We start from the raw sequence: 23,192 nt of genomic DNA, 5'->3' as shown, positions 1-23,192 counted from the left end.
AGTGTTTTATGCTCCGTGACCCTCCCTCCTCTGGGATGAGAAGAAACAGCCTACGCTGCTACGCTCTGCAGTGTTGTAAATAAATATATTTTAATGATTCTTCTTCCATTGCGGTTTGTTCTTTTATACATTTATTTATAAAACAGTAGTAAAATTTTTTAATCAGAGCACAGTGCATTAAAAAAAAAAAAAAAAAAAAACAAACAAAACCCCCAAAAGGTTAAAAAAAAATAATAATCCACAACTGTTTACTTGCAGCCAGAGGAGATGCCATATCTTATGCTGAGCTGAGCAGTGGACACGTCCCAGCCAGCGCTGTGTGGAACCAGCAAGTGCCCAGCACAACCACCCTAGAGCCACGATCCTTCCAAGTGGCCAGGGATGTCCTATGCCCACCCTAAAGCACCCGTGCAGACCCTCGGGTGTGCACAGATCCATCCCATCTACAGGTGCTCAATGCACCCCATGGGGTCCTGCTGCTCTGCGAGGGAGGATTATTCTCTTTACAGGCACTAAAAGCAGCGCACGAAGGATGCCAAAGCCTCTCATGAACACGTGGGGTGAAACAGCCCCAACCCACCAGCGCGAAGCCCAGTGCCCCTCACCCCAATCCCCTCCACTCCCTTCCCTGCATCCCTGGACCCTGCCCTGCCCCAGCTCCCTGAGACACCTCCGACGTGTCCTCTCTCTTTCTTCCTTTCCCCATCTCCTCCCCACCTTCTGCACTTCCCCACACCCTCACCTCCAACAGGCATCTCTCCAAGGGGGGCACTGGGGCTGTTCCCCATCTCGCAATCCCCAGACCAGCTACAATAGAGCGAGTTCATCCCTCCTTGGCAGTGGTGCCAGCTGGGATTTCCCCTTGCAGTCCCTGCCTCACGACATTTCCCATCCTTGGTCCAGGATGGGGTGCACCCAGTGGCCCCCATCCCCAAATGGGCTCCATCTATCCAGCCACAGCTCCCATGGCCTGGGGGATAGTGCAGAATCACAGAGGTCTCCTCTCCCCAGCCTTCCCCGTGCTCCCTTTTGGGCTTTACAACAAATCCGTGCAGTATTTTCCCTGTGAACAGCATCCCCGTCCCCTGCTCAGCTCCCTCCCTGCCACCAGCCGGGCCGAGGAGGCAGAAGATGATGCAGAGCTCAGAGCAGCTCCCTGTCACCAAGCCATCCTGGCTGGGGAATGAGCTGGTGAAAATGGGAAAAGAAACTCCAAGAGACAAAAGCAGAGTGGCAGCTCGAGTTTGGCAGCCAGTACAAACCAGCTCCTGGTCCCCAGCCAATGCCTGGACCTTCATGCCCAGCTTGTGGGGCAAGACATCTGCTTTCAATAAGTATTCCCCCAAAAAAAGGTGTAAAATTCCACTATCCTTCCACCCAAAGAGCTGGGGCTCGGCGTTATGGGGCAGAAGCACCTCTGTGGGGATGTCTTGAGGAAGGCTGAAGCTCACTTGGCCCCACACAGCCCTTGTCCAGACTAGAGAAGTTCTGGGGTGGTGGGTGCTGCCAAACCCCAAGGTGGAGATCGCAGCAGGGGCTGACTGAGCATCAAACACCCTGTCCTGACTGTTTTGGAAGCACTCAATGTTGACTCGAATTTGTAGCCTCAGACCCAACTCGCTCAGACCACAGATCCCGTGCTCCAAGTAAGCACCTCTTCTCCTTTCTTCCCTGCGACCCAGAGAGGCAGTGGGTGCACCGAGGAAGGAGGAACCGTGAAGGACTTGGCATCATGAAGAATCCACAGGGTTTGGAGGCCACTGCTGGGGAAGACCCACTGGGGACATGGGCTCCCGGAGCAGGGCAGCAAGGAGGCAACAAGCTTGAGAAAAAGCTCTGAGCATCGTCCCTCACCTTCCCGGAACTCAAAAGGCTCCTGCCTGCTCCAGCTCCAAGCCAGCACCCTGGGGAAGGGCTTCAATCCATTAGGGGTTTGCTGAAAGGCAAAGCGGCCGAGATCACGCTCCCAGGCTGGGGAATCTGCAGTCAGGCCAACACCATGGCAAGCCAAGAAGGTTCGCTCCAGCTCCTGGCAAAGAAAAGCTTGCGAAAGACACAGCGGTACCCAGCGAGCCTTGATCCGAGACTCCCGTTGCATAGAGAAAAGGAACTCCTACGTAGATTCAAGTGCACGGCAGGACGGGCTCTTCCTGCAAGAAGAGCGCCCTGTAACTTCACTAACCAAACTTGAAGGTCCAGTCCTCGTCCCCAGCGCTGGAGCAGCTTCCTCGTCACAGCATGTCTGCATCTTCCATGCTGAAGCTGCTCCGGCGACTGCTGGCCTTGGAAGCCTCCGGGGACATGGCTGAGAACAAGGGATCAGAGGCCAGGGGCAGCATGGTGTCCTGCATCAGCATCAAGTCCAGCTCCTTCTTGGATAGGGATGGGAAGGAAGCGCTGTGGCAGGGCTCCAGGCTGTCTGGGAAGCCCTGGGAGCCATCATCGAAGCTCAGGCTGTGAGTAAAGTCCAGCTGGTGGTAGGGGGACTGGGGTGGTGGAGGCAGGGCCGGCTGCGGCTGCGATTCAGGGTCTGGGGGTGGCAGCAGCGGCTCCAGCGTTCCCTCGTCCCCACCGGCTTCTTGCTTGACCACCTGTTGAGCCAGCTCAGCCACGTTGACACCCGAGGGCGAAGAAGTGGGCAGCCCGTGGACACGCGCCTGCATCTCCAGCTCCTGTCAACAGAGCACAGGAGGTCTTTGGTGGGGATGTCACGCGTGGGGACACAGCACATGAGCTTTCACAGAGGCGGGAGGGACAGAAGGACTGACAAGCTCACAGTGAAGGAGCCCACGGAAGAGGGGAAGGATGGAGAACCCATGCAAAACCCAACAACACTTGCTGTGGTGACCTGAACCTCAGACATGTGGTTTGTCAGAAGACTTTGTTCCTGGAGAGCCCCTGATCGTCCCCCTGGCAGGGCAGGGCTGAGCTGCTCATGGGGCTGGAGCAGAGCAGAGGGAAGAAAGAGCACAGGGAAGCTCACCTGAATGCGCAGCAGTAGCTGCTTATTCGTCATCTCCAGACGCCGTGAATGATTCTCCAGGTCTCGTGACCTCTGCAAGTCCTTCTGCATCCTCTTGATGTAGTCCACAGACGCCTTCAGGATTGTCCCTTTGTTCCAGCGCACGTCTCTGCCGTGCAGGATGAAAAAAAGAGATTGTGATTTGCCTGACAGCAACATGCGCCTTCTTCCCTGATCCACCAAAAAGCCCCTCTGCAAGTATCACTGGCCAAGCATTGAGCAAGCCCACGAGACCCGTAGTTAGCCCAGAAACCACTGATACATACAGGTCATTGGCCTTGGGTATCAGCATCCCCAACTCTTTGATGCGGTCATTGATGTTAAACCTTCGCCGTCTCTCGACTGCAGGGTAAGAAAAGAGGGAAGGCGGTGAGGAGGCAGCAAGACCAGGAGAAGTTCCACGTCCTGCAGACCCCACTGGCCACGCTGCTGCTCCCAGCTTGGCCAGACCCCCCAGAGTTGAGCAGCTCAGGAAAGCTCTGAGGCCAGCCCTTTGGCACTTTGCTCACATCCATCGTCCCAGCAGATCTGACCTTCCCCCAGTGCTAACGAGAAGGATAACAGGATGTCTCCTGCACCACAGACATTTTGCACAGCCAGGAAAGAGAGAGCAGGGGGAGTATTTCCTGAGGATGAGGTGGGATGGGAAGGGGGACTCGGCTCAGAGAGAGAGAGGGGGTATGAGGATGAAGAGTGGCGAGGACAGGGCTGCAGGGATGGGAGAGGAAAAGCCACACCAGGCGCAGGCAGCCAGCACTGAACTCACTCAGGTTGTGATTGTCTTTCTTCTGGCGCTCTTTAGCCAGGGCTCTGCTCTCAGCATCTGCAATGGAGACCCACAATGTCACCCAGAGGGGACGAGGCTCCATCTCACCCCACAAACATCCCAGGCCGGTTCAGAGCACCTCAATAGCCCAGAGCCACCCCTCCCCACCCAGCCCCAGCCAATTTTGGCACTCGCCATCACCCCAGCTCCCCCAGCTCTGGGGCTGGGGACATACCTGTCAGCTCTCTCTTCTGGGTGAGGTCAGCAGGGCAGGAGCTGCTGGTGACACCTACAAGTGAGGCCGTCACCTGGGGGTCCCCGCTATAGACATTCATGTGACTGCTGGACATCGGCAGCTGAAAAGCAGAGGGACAGGCGGGTTAGCTCCATCCGGGGCCACGGGAGCAGAGTTCAAGCCCAGCTGCTTGGCCTCTGAGATGCGAGCGCGTAGCCCAGGCAGGTGTAATTGCCCTCCTGGGCCCTTAAAACAGCTATAATCAGGACTTCAAAGAGCGCAGCTGATCCCCTCCCATGACCAGCATCTAAAATAGGGCAGATGAATCACATCTAAGAAGGGCTCAGCAGGATGAATCCCACTGGGAGGAACAAGCTGCCATACGGATCCAACCCAGGAGGCAGCGCCACTCCGAGCAAGCTTCTGGCTGGGAAAACCTTCCCAGCACCAGCACCCCCCTGGTCCCTCCCCATGCACTTCTCCTGTCTCTCCGGCTTTTTATAATGGCTCCCAACTTGTCATTAAAAAGGAAAAGAAGCTGAAAAACTGGCTCTCACAGTTGCTGCCTCCCTTCCCTCAACCCCAGGTCTCCAGAGCCACCCATCCCAGAGAGGAGGCTGGAGTGGGCTGGCACCTGGATATCACTGCAGGGATGTGGCAGAAGGAAAGGTCCCCTCTGTGTCACCTCCGTCCCTTCAAACGTGGGGCTGTGGGATTCCCAGGCCACCCTCCCTCCCACAGCCCAGGGTCTGGTCTCTTCCAAACCCACATCAAGAGACTCACCGTGTTGGGCATCTGGACTTCGGGATTCATATAACCCAAGACGTCATCCAGGCGCATGATGTCATCGATGACCTCATCAAACTGAAAGGGAAAGGTGTAAGGCACCGAGTGGGCTTCTTTGCCCTTTCCAGCCTCCCCCAGCAGCCTGGTGGCACCTCCTCACCTCCCGCTCAGGGTTGGAGCCGATGTTGAGCATGGCCATGGGGCTGTTGGGAGCGCTGTTGCCTGCCGAGGAGGACATGACGTGGCTGGGTCGGACACCAGGGGAGGCAGCAGGGGGTGGTTTGGGAGAGTGGCTGACGGGGCTGACGTGGGCAGCAAACTTGTTCCCGTAGGTTTCGGAGAGATAAGCCTGAACCTTCTTGTCCCGCGACTTCTGCAGGTGGTACGTGGTGGGGTTCTCCAGGTAGGACTGGACCTGCAAGAAGACAAGCCATCAGGGATCTCCCACACTTCCCAGGACCAGGAAAAGGGGGGACGTTCCCAGCACTGTACCTTGAGGACCTCTCCAGGCACGGGTGGTGGAGACTGGTAGTGAACGGGGGTGTTGATGGCCGGGGTGGAGGCCACCGGCATCCGCTGCTGTTGCATGTAGTTCATCATCATCTGCTGCTGCATGCGCTCCCTCTCCGCCTCCTGCTGTGCTTGCTGCTTCATCAGCTCCATCCGCAGGCCGATGCGGGACGCCATGGTGCACCGGGGGAGTGGGACGCGGGCACCCACTGAGCACGGAGGCGAAACCTGAAGAAGAAGACACGGTACATCAGAAACAGCCTAGTTTGCAGCAGGGAAACTGAGGCACGGGGAGGGAGTAGCCATCCTGGAGCATCCGGTGGCTAAACCAGCATGACAGTCCTAACACGAGAGAGATGGACCCCACCACCATGCTCCCTGGGGACAGCCAGGGAATCCTGAGGGAATGGAGAGGGCATCCCTGGGGATGGGGAGGGCAGGGACCCCGCGCCTGGCGAGCGTGGACTCACGTACCGCTGGGTTCAGCCGGAGCGTGCTTTGAGCCACCAATTTCTGAAACACTGGAGCAAAGCAAGAAGGGCCAGGAAAAAAAAAAAAAACAACAAAACCAGAGCCAGGGAGTGGAGCGAAAGGGAAAGAGAAAGCAAGGGAAGAACAGGAAGAAAAGGCCAGCGGGTGCCAGGAGCCAAAGGCAGGGTTTAACCCTCAGCCTGGCTGTCCCGAAACCTCAGCTCCGGCGTGAGGCGAACAACGCGGCTTCTATGCGGGACCGGCACGCGAGCGCGGAGGCTGGGGGAGGCGTGCGAGGCCCCCGCACCGCACAGACTGGCCCTTGTTCCCCCGTACAAAGGGGACGGCGGCCCATGGAGAGGGGGAGAGGATGCTGAGGAGAAGGGATTCGCCCTTCCCAGACTCTCTGGGGCACAATTCCACTGGGCTCCCATATGGGGCTGGGGTAGGGATGCAGGAGATGCTGTGCGGGATGGGGTCTGAACCACAGAAACCTCAGGGTGGAAGAGAAAGCGGAGCACAGGACTCAAAGCAAACACTGCCAGGGGAACAGGCAGGAGCCAAACAGACAAGAGTTTGCTCTGCTGCAGCCTAACCAGACAAATCTGGAGGGTTTTGCTCTTTAAACACAATGTGTAATTGCAGACAAAGGGGCCACAGCAGATAGAACACACCGGGGTTCCAGTGAGGCATCTGATACACAATGCCACACGATATCCTAAGGGGGAAATTAAATCAAGCCAGCATGGACAGAAATACGATTACATGGATCAAGAGCCAGCTATTGAACAGCAAGGGGAAGGTAATTAATTAGACATGGTAGCCCATCTAAAGGGGGATGGGAGAAGAGGAGCCTGGGACAGTTATCAATCGGAACTTCATTAAGACATCTGTCGCAAACGGCCTTAGACGAGGGCACGGCAATGGTTGAGATGAGCAACAGCAGAGCCCTGGCAAAGGACCCAGCAACACCGGGGACAGCCCGCTGCAGCTCAAACAAAGCTGAAGAGGGATAAACCATGGCTGATGCACATGACGGGGGTATAATAACCCCAAATATTAAGAGCAGGGTGAGAGGAAAAGCCTCCAAGAGGCTGTGAGGAGATGGGATGAGCCATCCTGCGGCCAAGGTCCAGGGAGACCTTAAAGCAGCTAAAGGGGGCTATGGGAAAGCCGGGTAGGGTTTTTTACAAGGGCGTGGAGTGAGAGTATGAGGGGAAATGGCTTTAAACTGAAAGAAGGGAGGGAGATTTACATTAGATGTAAGGAAAATACTCTTCACTATGAGGGCAGTGAGACACTGGTTGCCCAGAGCAGGGGTGGCTGCCCCATCCCTGGAGGGGTTCAAGGCCAGGTTGGACGGGGTTTGGAGCCCCTGATCCAGTGGGAGGTGTCCCTGCCCATGACAGGGGGTGGAACTGGATGGGTTTTGAGGTTCCTTCCAAGCCAAACCATTCCATGACTCCATGACCATGGCATGGAGCAACTCACCGTGCTCTGCAAGCCCAGCTCACACTGCACAACTCAGGCACAGCCAGGGCGGTGAGGGAAAAAAGCACCGGGGTCCCACAGGATGGATGTTTTCAACAGGCTTTCAGCACCGGTGGAGAGCAGGAAAGGGGTTTCAAGCTGTGCACATGGAAACTTTGCAGTCAGCTCCTGTGTTTATCTGCCCGTGGCCCTGCAAAGCAGGGCTGAGCACACCCCACGGCCGGCTGCACAGGGACCCCGGCTCGATAGGCGCAGGGTCGGGGGACAAGACAGGGAGGAGGAGGAGGAAGGTGGAGTGGGGAAACCCTGTGTTGAGGGTGAGGACGGAGCTGCTTCTCCGCAGAGCTGGGGGTGCCCAGGCTCTCCTCAGGAAGGGCAGCCAGTATCTGGGGGAAGGAGGGTGTCATGTGAAGCTCACCAAGGCACAGCCACCCACGGCACAGCACCCGCTCACCCCACCAGCCCCAGTCCCACCAACCTGCCTGGCTGCAGAACCCCCCAGCTGCCCCCATAAGGCAATCGGAGCTAAAAATGCTGCCGTCTCCCTTGGGAAACTCTGGAGAAGGGGAGCAGCCAAGGGCAAGGATGGGGAAGGATGGCCAGAGCCAGGCCCAATAAGGAGAGGGGGGGAAAATTAGGTCAGGTTTAAAATAACCCACTTGGTTCTGCTTGGCTTCCCCCCCACCCCCTGAAACACTGAGCAGCTTCTGCTTTCGCTCTGAGTCAGACCCAGGCGGGAAGGAGGTAGGAAAGGATGGGGACCGAGACAGCGTGGTGGTCCAAGCACCCTGCACCAGGAGATGTGTCCCACCCTGGGGATGCATCCCACCACCCCTTGGTGCAGGAATAAAGCACGCAGGATGGCAGCTCCATCCAAGATGCCTGTTATTCCTGGGAAGGTGAAAGATGTTGGCATCCTAGAAAAAGCACGCCCAGAGGCTTTCTCATCCCCATGCCAGGAGCAGCCCCTGCTTGGTCCCTGCCTGGAGGGGACCCTGGTGAGGGTCTGTCCCGGTGCCTGGCTCCCAGCAGGCAGCAGGAGCAGCCAGGACATGCCCCGGCATTGAGTTTCCCAGTGGGTGCTGCCAGGGCACCTGCTGGGGACACATCCCCATGGGTCACTGAGAGGGAAGACGAGAGGAAGGATGAAGGTGGTGGGAGGCCCAAGGAGCAAGGGGAAGGGGATGGAAAGGGAGAAGAAGAGCTGAAGAGTGGGAAGGTAAGAGGGAGCAGGGAATGGGTAGACGGCTCCAGCAACTCTCCACACCCTGACTCCACCTTTCCTATCCGAAGAGTGGCAGCGGGGACACAGGGCAGCTTTTCCGTGCCTGGAGCAGCCACGGCACAGGGTGCATTGCCCACGCCAGCCATCGGCACGAGAAGCCGCGGTGCCAGCCCAGTCCTGACTCTGGCTGCAGCCTCCATCTCCACAGAGGAACCCAAAGCACAGGCCTGTGGTTGAACCAGAAACACAGGGAAAAGGGGTGGATTTCTCAAAGAAAACTCTACCTGTGCTCCAAAAACCCCACAACCCAGCCTCCTCAGGTCAGGGAAAAAGCTAATCCCACTTTGTTGTGGGATTGCGCCCTAAACCAGAGCAGCTCTTCAAGTGAAACACTCCCTAGATGCTGGAGAGGGGTGCGCTCCATCATCACCGGGGGGATCCAGGCACCAGCCGTGCTCCACCACCGCACACACACCCGACCCGCTGCTGGGACGTGTGGGGCCGGAGCCAGGGAATTCATCTCCCTTCAAAATATCTCCGCTGCTATTTAGCAGCACAGTTATTTCTGGACCTTACTTGCTTTTCCTCTGGGGGTGTTATTTCATCAAGAGCTCAACACTCTCACCCTCTGCCAGGGCAGCACCCAGGGGTGGCTCCAACTGGAGTATCCCAGAGATGTTCTGACCCTCGCTTGTCCCAACAGGACTTTGTACAGCCCCAACCTGTCCCTCATCCCTGCTGAAACCCAGCAACACCACAACCCAGGCTGTGAGAGCCGGCAGCGCGGGGCTGGCTGCTCAGCAACCACCGATGCTTTCTGAAGTGACACCAGATGCTGCTCCGGAGAGCCAGTGTGGGGCACTCAGTGCCACCCTGAAGGGATAAAACACTTGGAGCCACATCGTCATCCCCACGCAGCACCCCACCGCCTCCTCCCCAGGCGCATCGCTGCCCAGGTGTGGGTTTGAAATAAAAGCTGCCGCGAGGCAGTTTCCAGATTTAGCCCCTGTGAAGTACAGGGAGATCGCGTTACCCTCCCCAGGCAGCCCAGGGAGAAGCGGCATCCGTGCTGCCTGTCGTGCCGGCAACGTACAGACACACATACACACACAGAGTGTAAACCCAACAAATCTCCTGCCCACTCCTTCAAAAGCTGGAGGGCAGCAATGCCCCGCTCAGCCCTGGAGATGGAGCTGAGAACCCCCAAACTCATCACACCGAGGAGCCGCTTGTGTTTATTTCCCAGTCGATTGTGGTCGTTTATGAGCGGAAAAATCAATCAGCAGCTTCAGCCGGGTGTGGGGACCCCCGGGGAAGGAGGGGAGCCAGGGCGGGGGTGATGCCACCCACCCACCCCATGCTCTGGGCTGTTTCACTGATAACCAAGACAGCAGCAAAAAGGGAGAAGAAAGAAGTGAAAACAGCTCTGCTTCTTGCTACCGGCAGCGAGCGCCTGCTGAGCCTTCCTTCCTCGTTTCTCGTTTTCAGATGATGGGGGGGGAAAGTGGGGGCAGTGAGAAAGGGAGCCCAGCACACCCCATCCTGGGCAGGGTGAAGCACCCACTGGTGTTTCAGGGCAGCCAGAATAGAATCACAGAATCATAGAACCACCAGGTTAGAAAAGACCCACTGGATCATTGAGTCCAACCATTCCCATCAATCACTAAATCATGTCCCTCAGCGCCTCGTTGACCCACCCCTTAGACACCTATAGGGAAGGTGACTCAACCCCCTCCCTGGGCAGTTCCAGTGCCCAATGACCCTTTCGGTGAAAAGAAGATGGGATGCGCGACAAGAGTTTGCTCCACACCAAGATTTGTTCCGACAGCAATGAGCTACCACTACCTCAGATGCCCGCAAAGCCACCCCACGGGTGTCCAGGGATGGGCTCCACTGCCACCCCACTCTGGAAGGAAGAGGGACAACGAGGCAGGGGTTACCTGGATGCAGGATGCCAGGATCAGGGGGGACTCCAAGTGCTGTGGCCAGCAGGTCAAAGCTCCTACATGTTCCTCGCCAGCGCCAGCTCGACTCCTGCGCCAGCCCCACGGTTCCTCATTTTCAGCCCCCTGCTTTGAACGCCACAGCAGCCACGCATGGTGCAGAGGGGGGGAAGCTGCAAAAAACCTCCAAACCTGCTTGTTTTGCGTGCTGCAACACAGGAGTTAGCAATCAGGCTGAGAAAAAGCGTGGCAAAAATAGATGCCGCCACCGCAGCCGGCTCTCCACAGTGCTTGAGCCCCAGCTGAGTCTGCCCCATCGCCTCCCCTCGGGGCCACCAGGCTGGTCCAGAGCTTCTGGCAGTGCTGCTGCGGTGACATCTTGGCCTGCAAATCCACAGGAGGATAAAAGGTGTCCCTTGTCCCTCTAGGAGACGCGTCATGCACGGATCCCTCACCCTCCGTGTGCTTGGAGTGGGTGCAGAGCAAGCACCAGCATTAGGCAGCTGGATCTGGCCCCACACACTGCTCCCTCCAGCACCCACAGCTCATCCTCACCACAACAGCGATGCCAGCGCCGGCTGGCACCAGCCAAGATGGCAATGGCAAAGCCAGGGGACGACAAGGACGCCTGTGTGACATCCCACACAGCTGGCACGGTGCCGGGGAACCCCCACGCCTCTGTTGTGCAAAGCCGCTTTGCATCACATCCCCTTTGCACCCATCGCTGGGTGTGCCCCCGTCCCACGAGGGCACCGCGGCACCTCCCCGCGCACCCCGAATGGATCGAGCTCCCCACCGGGGAAGCCTGCGAGCTGCTGCTGTGCCACCCCGCCAGCAACGTGGTTGGCACCCATCTGCTCCCGCGCAGCTGGGACCACAGCCTCCCGCTCGGGGTGCTTGCCCTGACTTGGCAAGGCCACCACAGGGGTGATTTATGCCATGCCAGCATGCCCGTGGTGTCGGGGTCGGATAGCACCAGCACCCAGTGGGAGGAAGGATGGTGTCCTTCATCTTCTTCAGCAGGCGGAGGAGCACAGTGATTGACAGCCCCAGAAAGGGGCAGGGGAACAGGGTCAACTCAGGGAATTAGGATGGGATTCGTAGAATCATAGAATCATCAGGTTGGAAAAGACCCACAGGATCATCGAGTCCAACCATTCCCATCAATCACTAACCCATGTCCCTCAGCACCTCGTCCACCCGTCCCTTAAACCCCTCCAGGGAAGGGGACTCAACCCCCTTCCTGGGCAGCCTCTGCCACTGCCCAATCACCCTTTCCGGGAAAAATTTTTTCCTAATGTTCAGCCTGAACCTCCCCTGGTGGAGCTTGAGGCCATTCCCTCTCGTCCTGTCCCCTGTCCCTTGGGAGAAGAGCCCAGCTCCCTCCTCTCCACAACCTCCTTTCAGGGAGTTGCAGAGAGCAATGAGGTCTCCCCTCAGCCTCCTCTTCTCCAGGCTAAACACCCCCAGCTCTCTCAGCCGCTCCTCATCAGGCCTGTTCTCCAGCCCCCTCACCAGCTTCGTTGCTCTTCTCTGGACTCGCTCCAGAGCCTCAACATCCTTCTTGTGGTGAGGGGCCCACAACTGAACACAGGATTCGAGGAGCGGTCTCACCCTCGTAGACACCTTGATGTTGTGTTGATGGTTGGACTTGATCTTAGAGATCTTTTCCAACCTCCACGATTCTAAGAAAGCCAGCAGAGAGCAGCTTCCGTCCTCAGAGATCCCAATCTAACACCAATGTTGGTCATGCCTGTGATTGAACTAGAGGCTCCAGATGTCCCATTTAGCTTAAACTCCTCTGGGGTGAGGATGAAGGGGTGAGAAATTGCGGGATGGCCCTATTTCCAAACTCAGAGAGCAACCCAGATGGGTTGGGCAGGAGATGGGTAGGGCAAGTAGATGTCCAGAACCACCCCAGCCCTGGCTGGAGGCACCTTCCCTGCGAGCACACAGCCCTGAAAGGGAGAAGGAGAAGGTGGAGGGACTTGGCAAATAAAAGCTGGGATCAGTTGACAACACCAATGAGAGACTAAGTCACTGGGACTGTTTTTAGCCCCGGCATCTCAGAAACTTGGACTGCGGCGTTGTTAACAGGCGCTTGGGTCAGAGGCCAAATGTTTTCCCTTCCCAGCCTTAAACACCGCTTCTGGAAGCAGCCCAGGTATCCAGCACAGTAAAATCATTACGGCGAGACTTGTATGACAGCAGGACCCTGGCTAAAGTGCTCCCCAACGTGCCCAGGGAAGCTCATCTCAACAGGGAGGTGTCAGGGACCCAGCGCATGGGAAAGCATCAGTCTCTAGGTACCAAAAGCCAGGGCTGAGTGTCCTTTGTCACAGTGGCATCCTCACTGGAGATCAAATGGGGTCCATAAAAAGGCTTCCTGGTTCTGGTGGTGCCAAGATATATCACGGAATGGGTTGGGTTGGAAGGGAGCTTAAAACCTATCCAGTTCGACCCCCTGCCATGGGCAGGGACACCTCCCACTGGATCAGGGGCTCCAAGCCCCATCCAACCTGGCCTTGAACCCCTCCAGGGATGGAGCAGCCACCACTGCTCTGGGCAACCTGGGCCAGGGCCTCCCCACCCTCACAGGAAAACATTTCTTCCTAAGATCTCATCTCAATCCCCCTCTTGCAGCTCAAAATCATTCTCCCTCATCCTGTCCCTGCCCTCCCTGATCAAGAAGCCCTCCCCAGCTTTCCTGTCTACCTGAGAATGCATTCCCAAGAATTCCCACCTAAGCACAGCAGCCGTTATGGGGTTAATAATACACAGCCTTGCTCTGACGTATCTCCTTCACCCCAAAAGCCACTCTTTTGCCCCAGAAAACCTCTCTTCCTGGCACAGCACAGCCAGAGGACAGCATGACCACCACCACCCTGTGTCGAGCAGAGCACGTGGAGGCTGATACCCATCTCGGTGCAGCCCCAGGAACAGGCTACGGATGGTAGGGGTGGACTCTGCCTCCCCAGTGGCTCCAAATCAGAGCAAAATCCCTTCCTGCGGGGTGGCTGACGCGGTGCAGAAGCCCTGATTGAAACATCACTGTCCAACTGACCACCCGGGGAATTCACAGCCCGCCAGCACAAACAGCCCAAGCCGACAAGTTCCTGCCCTCCCCTCCCACCCCCTGCCTGACAGCAGCAATTAAAAATAAAAGTGTTAACAGGCAGAAGGATGTTCCTCGGGCGAGGAAGAGCCAACAGCAGCACAGAGGTTGGGGACGCGCAGTCTGGCAACACCCCGAGCCGAGTGATTAATCAGCCCCGTATCGCGTCCGCCTGCCAGAGGGGAGGTGAGGAGCGAGGTGACCTTGGAGGGGCCTCGGCCGCGCTGGCAGGGAAGGACGTGGGGCTGCTCCGCGTCTCACTCACCTCGGCAAAGGTCGCGTGTGCGGGAGAGAGCCGGGAGTGAGGTCCCACGGGCAACCCGTGGCCAAAGAGCAAAGCCTGTCCTGCTCCAGCGTGGTCTGACTCCAAACAACTCCAGGGCTGGTGTGTTTGTAAAATAATTGCATGGATGAGCAATAAGGGGAACAGGCGGGACAGCACCACACCTGATCCCCAGCTTGGGTCCAACAGGGCAGATGCAACACACCACAGGGATTTAGAGGCACCCAGAAGCCTAGAAACCACCCAAGAATCATAGAATCACAGAATCACAGGACGGTTTGGGTTGGAAGAGACTTCAAAGCCCAGCTGGTTCCAACCCCCTGCCATGGGCAGGGACACCTCCCACTGGATCAGGGGCTCCAAGCCCCATCCAACCTGGTCTTGAACATCTCCAGGGATGGGGCAGCCACCACTGCTCTGGGCAACCTGTTCCAGGGCCTCCCCACCCTCACAGGAAAACATTTCTTCCTAAGATCTCATCTCAATCTCCCCTCTGGGGCAGCCACCACTTCTCTGGCCTCACCATGAAGAATTTCTTCTAAGGTCTAGTCTAGATCTTCCCCCCTCCATTTCCCCTCATCCTATCACTACCTGCCCTTGTAAAAAGTCATCCCTTCTCAGCTTTCTTGCGAACCCCAAGAAAACAGGGATGCTCAGCAAAACCAGCCCTTGAGGATCATGCACCCCAATTTCACGGTGCCACTTGCAGTGAGCAGAACATATGAGATGCCAGCAGCCACCCCATGGTTCCCCACCCTGATGCCCGAGGCGCTCCCAGCGCCGCCTCCATCCCTCCTCCTTCCCTCCCTCCCTGGCCCCATGCTGCTGGAAGGAGGTAATATTTATAAATACGCCGTGTCCAGCCCCCAGCGTTTGGCCAGGAAGCTTCTCAGGAGACGGATTTCATGTAACCGTACCGCAGCCGGCAGCCCCAGTGCCGCAGCCACCCCATCCATGAGATCTGCAGCTGTTCCCTGGCCCCAAGAATAAACAAGTTGGGGACAGCCTGTAACTTGTCCTCCCAAACAGCCCCAGAGCTCTCCCCGCTGCCACCCCAGCCACCTCTCACGCTCAAGGGAGCACCCAGCCATCACCGCTTACCCGCAGAGGAGAGGTTTCTCCGCTCCCCTCCTTTCCTCCAAGCTCAACCTGATGCTTCCCTGCTCCGTGAAGGTCAAACTCAACTCTCAGGAGCTCCGGTGCCAATCCAGCCCCTGCCCTGGCACCGTGCCGCTCTGCAACCAGCTCGGGTCCTCGCTACGGGTGCTGTCGTCTCACCAGCACAAGTTATGCTGGTTTGACTATGAAGGAGCCTAGAGGTTTTTCCCACCAGGCTGGGCTTTGTCCAGGGGAGACTGTTGCCTTCCCCGAGCCTGGAGTGGTCCCCGAAGAGCGGCAGCGGGGCCGGGGCTGAGTGTGGCACCCACCCTGCTGCAGATAAGGCAGGAGCTGCAGGCAGCGCCAAGCCCGCTGGCACCCAACCTCCCCTCCTCCTGCAGGATTCGTAAGCCAGGAGTGAGGAAACATTCCCTGCGTGCCAGGCGGCTGCAGACCCCACTCCACCAGCAGCCCACTCCTCATTTCCTCCCTAAAAATTCCCCACCCCGTGTGATTCCCCCCCAAAATCTCATGGAAACAGCCTGGCTGAAAGCTGGGACACCAAGGTGTCCCAGCCCAGCCCTTGCAGCTGGGAGCAGCCACAGCCCCTCCACTTGTTCTCGATGCTCTGCAGGAGGGTCCAAAGGTGCCCACGTTGGGTCCCCCACAGCCCTGCAAATTCTGGCCCCTGGGTGCTCCTGCACAAACTGCGCTGGAGGCTCGGCCACGCACGGAAAGGAGGATTCACAACCAAAGCGGAGTCCCCGAATAACGCTGTGCTGGGTGGAGGAGAAGGGCTGGGTGATGGGAAACCTTCGGCTTTGCAACTGCTTCTACAAGAAGCACATCACCCTCATTAGTGGTGTGCATGATGGGAAGGAAAAAGAGGGATGTAGCCGGCAGGGAAGGATGTTACCTGGGCGTTTCAGGTTTGTCCGGAAAGAAAGTTGCACCAATTTAACTAAAGGAGGGAATTTAAGCAGACAGCAGGGTGTGGGGAGTTAGCTCAGAGTTAAATGCATTTGTAGGAAGGGTGATAAAATGCCGGGAGCAATTCTTAGAAGAGTCTTGAAGATGGCACAGCCTGCAAAGGCTGCAGGGACCTTGGGGCTGCCATGCCACTGGGAGATGTCCTCAACACAGGAAGGACTTGGATCTGTTAGAGCGAGTCCAGAGGAGGCCATGAAGATGATCTGAGGGCTGGAGAACCTCCCACATGAGGACAGGCTGGCAGAGCTGGGATTGTTCACCCTGGAGAAGAGAAAGCTCCAGGGAGACCTTAGAGCAGCTTCCAGTGCTGAAAGGGGCTCCAGGAAAGCTGGGGAGGGGTTCTGGATCAGGGAGGGCAGGGATAGGACAAGGGGAAACGGTTTTCAGCTGCAAGAGGGGAGACTGAGATGAGATCTTGGGAAGAAATGTTTTGCTGTGAGGGTGGGGAGGCCCTGGCCCAGGTTGCCCAGAGCAGTGGTGGCTGCCCCATCCCTGGAGGGGTTCAAGGCCAGGTTGGATGGGGCTTGGAGCCCCTGATCCAGTGGGAGGTGTCCCTGCCCATGGCAGGGAGATGGAACTGCACGGACTTTGCTATCTCTTCCAACACAAACCATCCATGTTTCTGTAAGTGACCCCATCCAGGCAAACCCACCCACCACCTGCTGCAAATCCCCCACCACAGTGCTCACCCCCACCGTCCCCCTCACCTCCCTTCCCAGAACACCTCCCAAACTGCCCACTGTGCCTCCAGAGAGGGAACATCCCCCGTTCCCAGGGAACTGGAGAGCTCTGCCTCTATCTTACAAACCTATGAGACAACACAAGCTCCTGGCAGAAGCTCCCAAGAGCCCAACGTCACCCTCCCAGGCTGGATCCTCCACTGTTATGGCACATCAAGCCATATGGTGAGGTCCTTCCAGGCAGAAACTGTGCAGCCCCACTCGCATCTTGCTCGCGGCTCCTCTGCTTGCAGGGAAATCATCTGCTTTCTTTACTTTCTTTTCTTGTTTTTCAATTTTAGGTTTGTTCCACTGGCTGTTTCTTCAGTAGAAAGCGAGGTAGGAGACATTTGGAGGTGGGATGGGTTCTTCAAAGGCAGCTGTCAGCACCAGCTGGACAAGACCAGAGCCAGCATCAGTGCTGGGATGGTGCCCATTGTTCCTGGGTTTCTCAGCAACGCGCTACCTCCACCTCCAGCCAAGTTGTGGGTCTCCCTTCAAGGTAAGGAGCAGGAACACAGAGCTCAGCCTCCTGCATCCCTGGACTGACCATGTCATGGGACTCTACGTGCACGCAAATCCACAAGGAAAACCCTCTCTGACCAAAACCCAAGTGCCGGGCGCCAACCCTTGCAGTGCAGCACAACCTCGAATCAGGGGGAAGCACTGGGGCTCTTCTTGGACATCCTAGTGGGGCAAAAAAAGATGAGCATGTGTTTCCTGTCTGCGCGTTCACAAAAAGATCATCTTTTTCATCCCTCTAAGTGTTACAGCACCAGCACCTTCAGCCACAAGGGTGACAACAACCATGGTTCACCTGGGGAATCACCAAACGCAGGGGGGATGCTGCCTCCACACCGGGACCACATCACAGCTCGGTAAAGCCCTTCTTTGACTTGAGGAGGTGATGCAACTGCAGAAATGCCATCGCGTGATGCCCATGGAGCTGGAGCCCGCATGGCACAGCACGGTGGCGGCACACTTCGCACCTCTGGCAGCCTCTGCTCTTTTACAGGGCTGTAAAACACTCCATGGCGGCTACAAGCACCCTATAAATCTCCCCGTTTCGCTTCGGGTCGGGGAAACCATCACCAAACAGCTGCTAAGGGTCAACAGCGGCGCGGGCAGCAGCCACGGGATGCCCCAATGCCACTGCAGGGACGTGCCAGCAGCGTGGTGCCACTGCCAAGCGCCCATGCTGGGGACAGCGCTGTGCTGCCTTGATCCCGGCAAGGTGCTTCTCCCCAGCCTGATTCCTCTTAGAGCAGAGTGTGGGACACAACCCCACACAGCGCAGTTACGAAACGGCTCCTGTTCGGTGGGTGCAGCTCAAGGTGTCCCCAAAACACCAAACCACAAAGTCCAGCTGTCCCCAGGGACAGAGCCCAGAGGTGACAGGTTTGGAAACCTAGAGGTGACGGGGAATGGAGCCCAGAGGTGATGGGGTTGGGAGCCTAGAGGTGATGGGGTTGGGAGCCTAGAGGTGATGGGGTTGGAAGCCTAAACGTGATGGGGTTGGGAGCCTAAACGTGATGGAGTTGGAAGCCTAGAGGTGATGGGGTTGGGAGCCTAGAGGTGATGGGGTTGGAAGCCTAAAGGTGACGGGGATGCACCATGCCCAGCATCAGGAGAGCTCCATCGTCCTCCTCCATCCATCCACACCCTCAGCAAAGGAGGAAGAAACATCAACCCGGAGCCGAGTTCCTCTGTTCCAACACAACATCAAGACCCTAGCATCCCTCCCAGCACTCCACTCTACAAGAGGAACCAGAAGGGTGTTGCTACCCTCAGAACACATGGATTTTTTCGAGGTGGCACCCCCAACGTGGCCTCCCCAGCCCCTGTTTCCCTGCAGTGGCTGTTTTTCTCCCCACAGGGCTGTGCTTGCTCGGGCTCCATGGCCACCCCACCCTCAGCCCTGGAAATATCCCCCCTGCTCCGATGATTCATCACTTTGTGGCTCTCACGCGTGCAGGGCTCTTCCCTTTCCCCCCAACTTCACTGTTGAAAAGCAATGGACGGACAGGGAAATGGGAAACCTCATCACGGTAAAGGCGGTGACGGAGCAAGCGGGGCTGGGGGGGGTGGATCCAGGAACACACGTGCCATAAACTCGGCGCTGCGGAGCGTGGAAAAAGAAATAAAGACCTGGCTGGAATCATAGCTTCCATCCCAAACACCCGGATGCTGGAGTCGTCCCATTGCAGCCAGCTCCACCCCGGAGCGGTTTCCTACTGATAAGGGCAGGAGGCAAACCCAGCATCCCTCGGGAGGCAAACCCAGCATCCCTTGGAAAACACTCCAGCTCCCCTCTATACACCATGGGGTCAACATGCACCGTGGGGTCAGCACGTGCCACTCGCAATCCCCTATCAAAACCATCAGCACCTACTTCTAGACCCAAAATTTGATGGTTTCTTACCTCCAGTAGCCCAATATTCCCAAAAACCCCCAGCAGCCCTCGGAAAACACTCTGTCTCCCACCATGCACCGTGGGGTCAGCACGTGCCACTCGCAATCCCCCATCACAACCCTCAGCACCCACTTCTAGACCCCAAATTTGGTGGATTCTTACTTCCAGCAGCCCAATATTCCCAAACACTCCCAGCAGCCCTCAGAAAACACTCCAGCTCCCCTCTATACACCACGGGGTCAACACGCGCTGCAGGGTCAGCACATGCCACTCGCAATCCCCCATCACAACCATCAGCAACCACTTCTAGACCCCAAATTTGGTGGTTTCTTACTTCCAGTAGCCCAATATTCCCAAAAACCCCCAGCAGCCCTCGGAAAACACTCTGTCTCCCACCATGCACCGTGGGGTCAGCACGTGCCACTCGCAATTCCCCCTCACAACCATCAGCACCTACTTCTAGACCCCAAATTTGGTGGATTCTCACCTCCAGCAGCCCAATATTCCCAAACACTCCCAGAATCCCTTGGAAAACACTCCAGCTCCCCTCTATACATCATGGGGTCAACATGCACCGTGGGGTCAGCACGTGCCACTCGCAATCCCCTATCAAAACCATCAGCACCTACTTCTAGACCCAAAATTTGATGGTTTCTTACCTCCAGTAGCCCAATACTCCCAAACACCCCCAGCAGCCCTTGGAAAACACTCCATCTCCCCCCATGCACGGCGGGGTCAGCACGTGGTGCTCGCAGCCCCCCATCACAACCATCAGCACCCACTTCTAGCCCCAAAATCTGGTGGTTTCTCACCTCCAGCAGCCCAATTCCCAAACACCCACCAGCTCCAGCATGGTTTTCCTCGCCGGCTCCCCCAGCAGCAGGTAAGCGCACGCTCAGCACCCGCAGCGGGGAGAAACCAGCCCCACTCCCTCCTCCTCCGGCTGCAGGAGCAGCCGTGCATGAAGCCAAGCAAACATGGCAGGGGAAACTAAAGAGAAGAGAGGAAAAAAAATAAAAATAACCCCCCCAACCGCACACTTTTGCTGTCCGCTGGATCCTCTGCTGTTATATAAAATAATCACAAACTCCCCCCATACTCCACAGGCTGGGAGCACGCAGAAGCGCTGCGATTCCTGGAAACAGGCCCTGATTTTCCTCGGACTTGGTTATTTATTTATCTTAGAAAAGCACAATAACCACCATATTTTCTCTCTTTTTGTTGTCGTTGGGTTTTTTTTTTTCTTTTTTTGCAAGGAAATTTCCCCATCGTCTGACTCACCGAAGCTTTAGGGGACATCAGCATGAGGGCTGGCGTAATCCTTCCTGCTTGGCAATTAATTCACGTATCTAATTAATCGGCGGCTGGAGGTTCAGCGCAGCCCCCTCCTACACCCCTGTCAAACTCCTAGGGACGCAGAGGACAAGTTGCTCTTCTTGGTGACCCCCTAAAAGCTGGGTGGCGTGGGGTACCCCAACCCCTCCCTTGCTTTTTGCAGATCCCAAAAGCAGCAGGGCTAGGGGGGCAGCCAGCTCGTCAGAGGGGACACCCCCCCTCATCCTTCCTTCCCCCCATTCTGGTAGGGATTTGCACCCTATCCTTGAGTGGGGGGATACATGGAAACCCCCAAGCAAACCCAGCACGCTGCGTGTCAGCACCGAGGGCTGGAGCATCCGTGCCTCAGTTTCCCCACACGTGGGTTAAGGGGTGCAGGGAGGCGGGGGGGTGGGTAGCGATAAAGGCGACCTGGGCAAGGCAGCTTGGGCTACTGGAGGGCTCACAGCCCCCAGGACCCTCAGCTTTGGCGAGGGGACACTCAGCCAAGCTGCTGGAGACCCTAGACCCCCATAACCAAGGGGTTTGGAGCCCCCAGGCCCCTCAGCTTTGGGGAAAGGGAACCCAACCAAGCTGCTGGAGACCCCAGACCCCCTAACCAAGGGGACTGAAGCCCCCGGGACCCTCAGCTTTGGGGAGGGAACACTCAGCCAAGCTGCTGGGGATACCAGACCCTCATAATCAAGAGGTTTGAAGCCCCCGGGACCCTCAGCTTTGGGGAGGGGAACCTAACCGAGCTGCTGGAGACCCCAGACCCCCTAACCGAGGGGCTCAAGCCTTGGAGCAGCCTCAGCCCCGGCTGCAGCCTCCTGGGAGAGGGGGAGCTCTTGGATTTTTGTTATTATTTACAGCCGAAGAGGTGAAAAAAACAGCAAAAAAAAAAAAACAAAACCCGCCCCTGCGAGTTCCGAGCAGCCCCGGGGTGGGACAGGGGGGTCCCCAGCGCCCCCAGACCCCACGGGTCCCGCTGCACTCACCCTGCGCCTGCGGGGTCCGCGATCCCGACGGACACGAACTGCTTCGGGACCGCTCGGGTTGGTTCGAGGCCGCTCGGATCCGTTCGGCGCCGCTCGGGTCGGTTCGCGGACGTTCGGGTCGGTTTGGGGCCGCTCGGGTCGGTTCGCGGCCGCTCGGGTCCGTTCGGCGCCCTCGGCTCCACTCGGCTGCCCTCGGCTCGGTTCGGCTCCGCTCGGCTCTCCTCTGTTCGGCTACCTTCGGCTCGGTTCGGCTGCCTTCGGCTCCGCTCGGCTCCCCTCGGTTCGGCGCCCTCGGCTCGGTTCGGCTCGGTTCCCCGCTCGGCCCGGCCCCGCCGCTCCCGCACCGAGCGAGGGCAGCAGCGCCCGCCCGGCCCTCGCGGCCCCGCAGCTCGCCGGGAGCTGTAGTCCGGAGCGGGGCAGCGCCCCCGCGCCTCACGGGACTTGTAGTCGCCCGCCCTCGGCCGCGGCGGCAGCGTGGAGGCGGTGGGGAACAGCCCTGACGGGGGGGAGGTGGAAAGCGCTGCGCCTGGGGCCTGCAGCTCCTCGCACCAGGGGCCTGCAGCTCCTTGCTCCACAGTCATGAAGCTCCTCGCACCAGGGCTGTGCAGCTCCTCGCACCAGGGCCGTGCAGCTCCTCGCACCAGGGGCCTGCAGCTCCTTGCACCAGGGGCCTGCAGCTCCTTGCACCAGGGGCCTGCAGCTCCTTGCACCAGGGGCCTGCAGCTCCTCGCACCAGGGGCCTGCAGCTCCTTGCACCAGGGTCATGAAGCTCTTCGCACTAGGGCCCTGCAGCCCCTCGCACCAGAGTCATGAAGCTCCTTGCACCAGAGTCATGCAGCTCCTCACACCAGGGCCGTGGAGCTCCTCACACCAGGGTCGTGCAGCCCCTTGCACCACAGTCATGAAGCTCCTTGCACTAGGGTCGTGCAGCCCCTCGCACCAGAGTCATGAAGGTCCTCGCACCAGAGTCATGAATGTCCTCACACCAGGGCCATGAAGCTCCTCACACCAGGGTCATGAAGCTCCTCACACCAGGGCCATGAAGCTCCTCACACCAGGGCCATGAAGCTCCTCATACCAGGGCCGTGCAGCTCCTCGCACCAGGGCCGTGCAGCTCCTTGCACCAGGACTGTACAGCTCTTTGTAGCAAGATCACGCAGGTCCTTGCACCAGGATCATGCAGATCTTTGCACGAGGATCATGCAGCTCCTCACACCATGACCCTGCAGCTTGTCGCACGAGGATCGTGCCGCTCCTCACACCACAGTTGTGCAGCTCCTTGCACCGGGATTTCCTTACACGGGTGTCGGCGTCTTGTTGTGGCCGTGGAGGCTTCACAGGGACCTGGAGACGTGCAGGGTGGGGGGCACCAGTCGCAGCGTGTGCCCTCTCGAGGCACGGGAGCACTTGACCCCTTCCAGACAGGACCCTTAGGATCTGGCACCTACTGGGGGAGCAGCTTTTAGCGCAAGATGAATTCTCTGTGGACTCAGGAGGGAGCAAGCCCCGCTGCACCCCGAGTGTGCATGGTGTGACCCCATCACTGGGCTACCCATAGCAGCAGGAAGGCGGTTCCCTCTCCGTGGCCACGAGCTTCTCGCTCTGCAGGAGCTGCCGGGGCAGATTTGGCTGCAAACAGCGGATTTAACAGGCTGTCACATGGCCCAGCAGGGTGACCATCATCTGACCTGGAGATGGGTGTCAGGCAACAGGCGATGGGCTGCGTCACCCCGTGCTGGACCTCAAGGATCAGCCTCTTGGGTTCACTTCGAGCATTCGGCGATGGCCCCATCGATCTGAACACTGAATCTAG

General features: G+C 57.9%; 1 protein-coding gene across 2 annotated transcripts; it reads right to left on the bottom strand.

Moving 5' to 3' along the window:
- Positions 1-69: 69 nt before the first annotated feature.
- Positions 70-21,591, bottom strand: TFEB (transcription factor EB). 2 transcript variants are annotated; one of them, XM_069875617.1, is made up of 9 exons: positions 21,380-21,591; positions 5,302-5,547; positions 4,970-5,224; positions 4,807-4,887; positions 4,024-4,144; positions 3,789-3,845; positions 3,289-3,364; positions 2,984-3,131; positions 70-2,672 (listed from the first exon to the last, which is right to left on the bottom strand). In XM_069875617.1, the coding sequence occupies exons 2-9, from the start codon at positions 5,494-5,496 to the stop codon at positions 2,232-2,234; spliced, it is 1,374 nt and encodes a 457-aa protein (XP_069731718.1). In that variant the 5' UTR covers positions 5,497-5,547; positions 21,380-21,591; the 3' UTR covers positions 70-2,231. The 2 variants fall into 2 exon arrangements, with proteins under 2 accessions (XP_069731718.1, XP_069731720.1); XM_069875619.1 differs by lacking the exon at positions 21,380-21,591 and adding an exon at positions 10,447-10,612.
- Positions 21,592-23,192: the final 1,601 nt, after the last annotated feature.

Source organism: Phaenicophaeus curvirostris, chromosome 24 (genome assembly GCF_032191515.1).
Source record: "Phaenicophaeus curvirostris isolate KB17595 chromosome 24, BPBGC_Pcur_1.0, whole genome shotgun sequence".
NCBI classification, from domain to species: domain Eukaryota; kingdom Metazoa; phylum Chordata; class Aves; order Cuculiformes; family Cuculidae; genus Phaenicophaeus; species Phaenicophaeus curvirostris.
Note: the sequence above shows the minus strand (reverse complement) of the source record. Positions and strands in the feature narration are given on the sequence as shown.

What these genes read in the sequence shown, in the direction of transcription:
- TFEB (XM_069875617.1), bottom strand. Translation starts at nt 5,496, where the DNA reads ATGGCGTCCCGCATCGGCCTGCGGATGGAGCTGATGAAGCAGCAAGCA. An exon ending in AAGTCCAGATGCCCAACACG is followed by an intron (nt 4,145 to 4,806) that starts GTGAGTCTCTTG and finishes TCTGCTTTTCAG; the next exon opens with CTGCCGATGTCCAGCAGTCA. An exon ending in GAAAGACAATCACAACCTGA is followed by an intron (nt 3,365 to 3,788) that starts GTGAGTTCAGTG and finishes CTTACCCTGCAG; the next exon opens with TCGAGAGACGGCGAAGGTTT.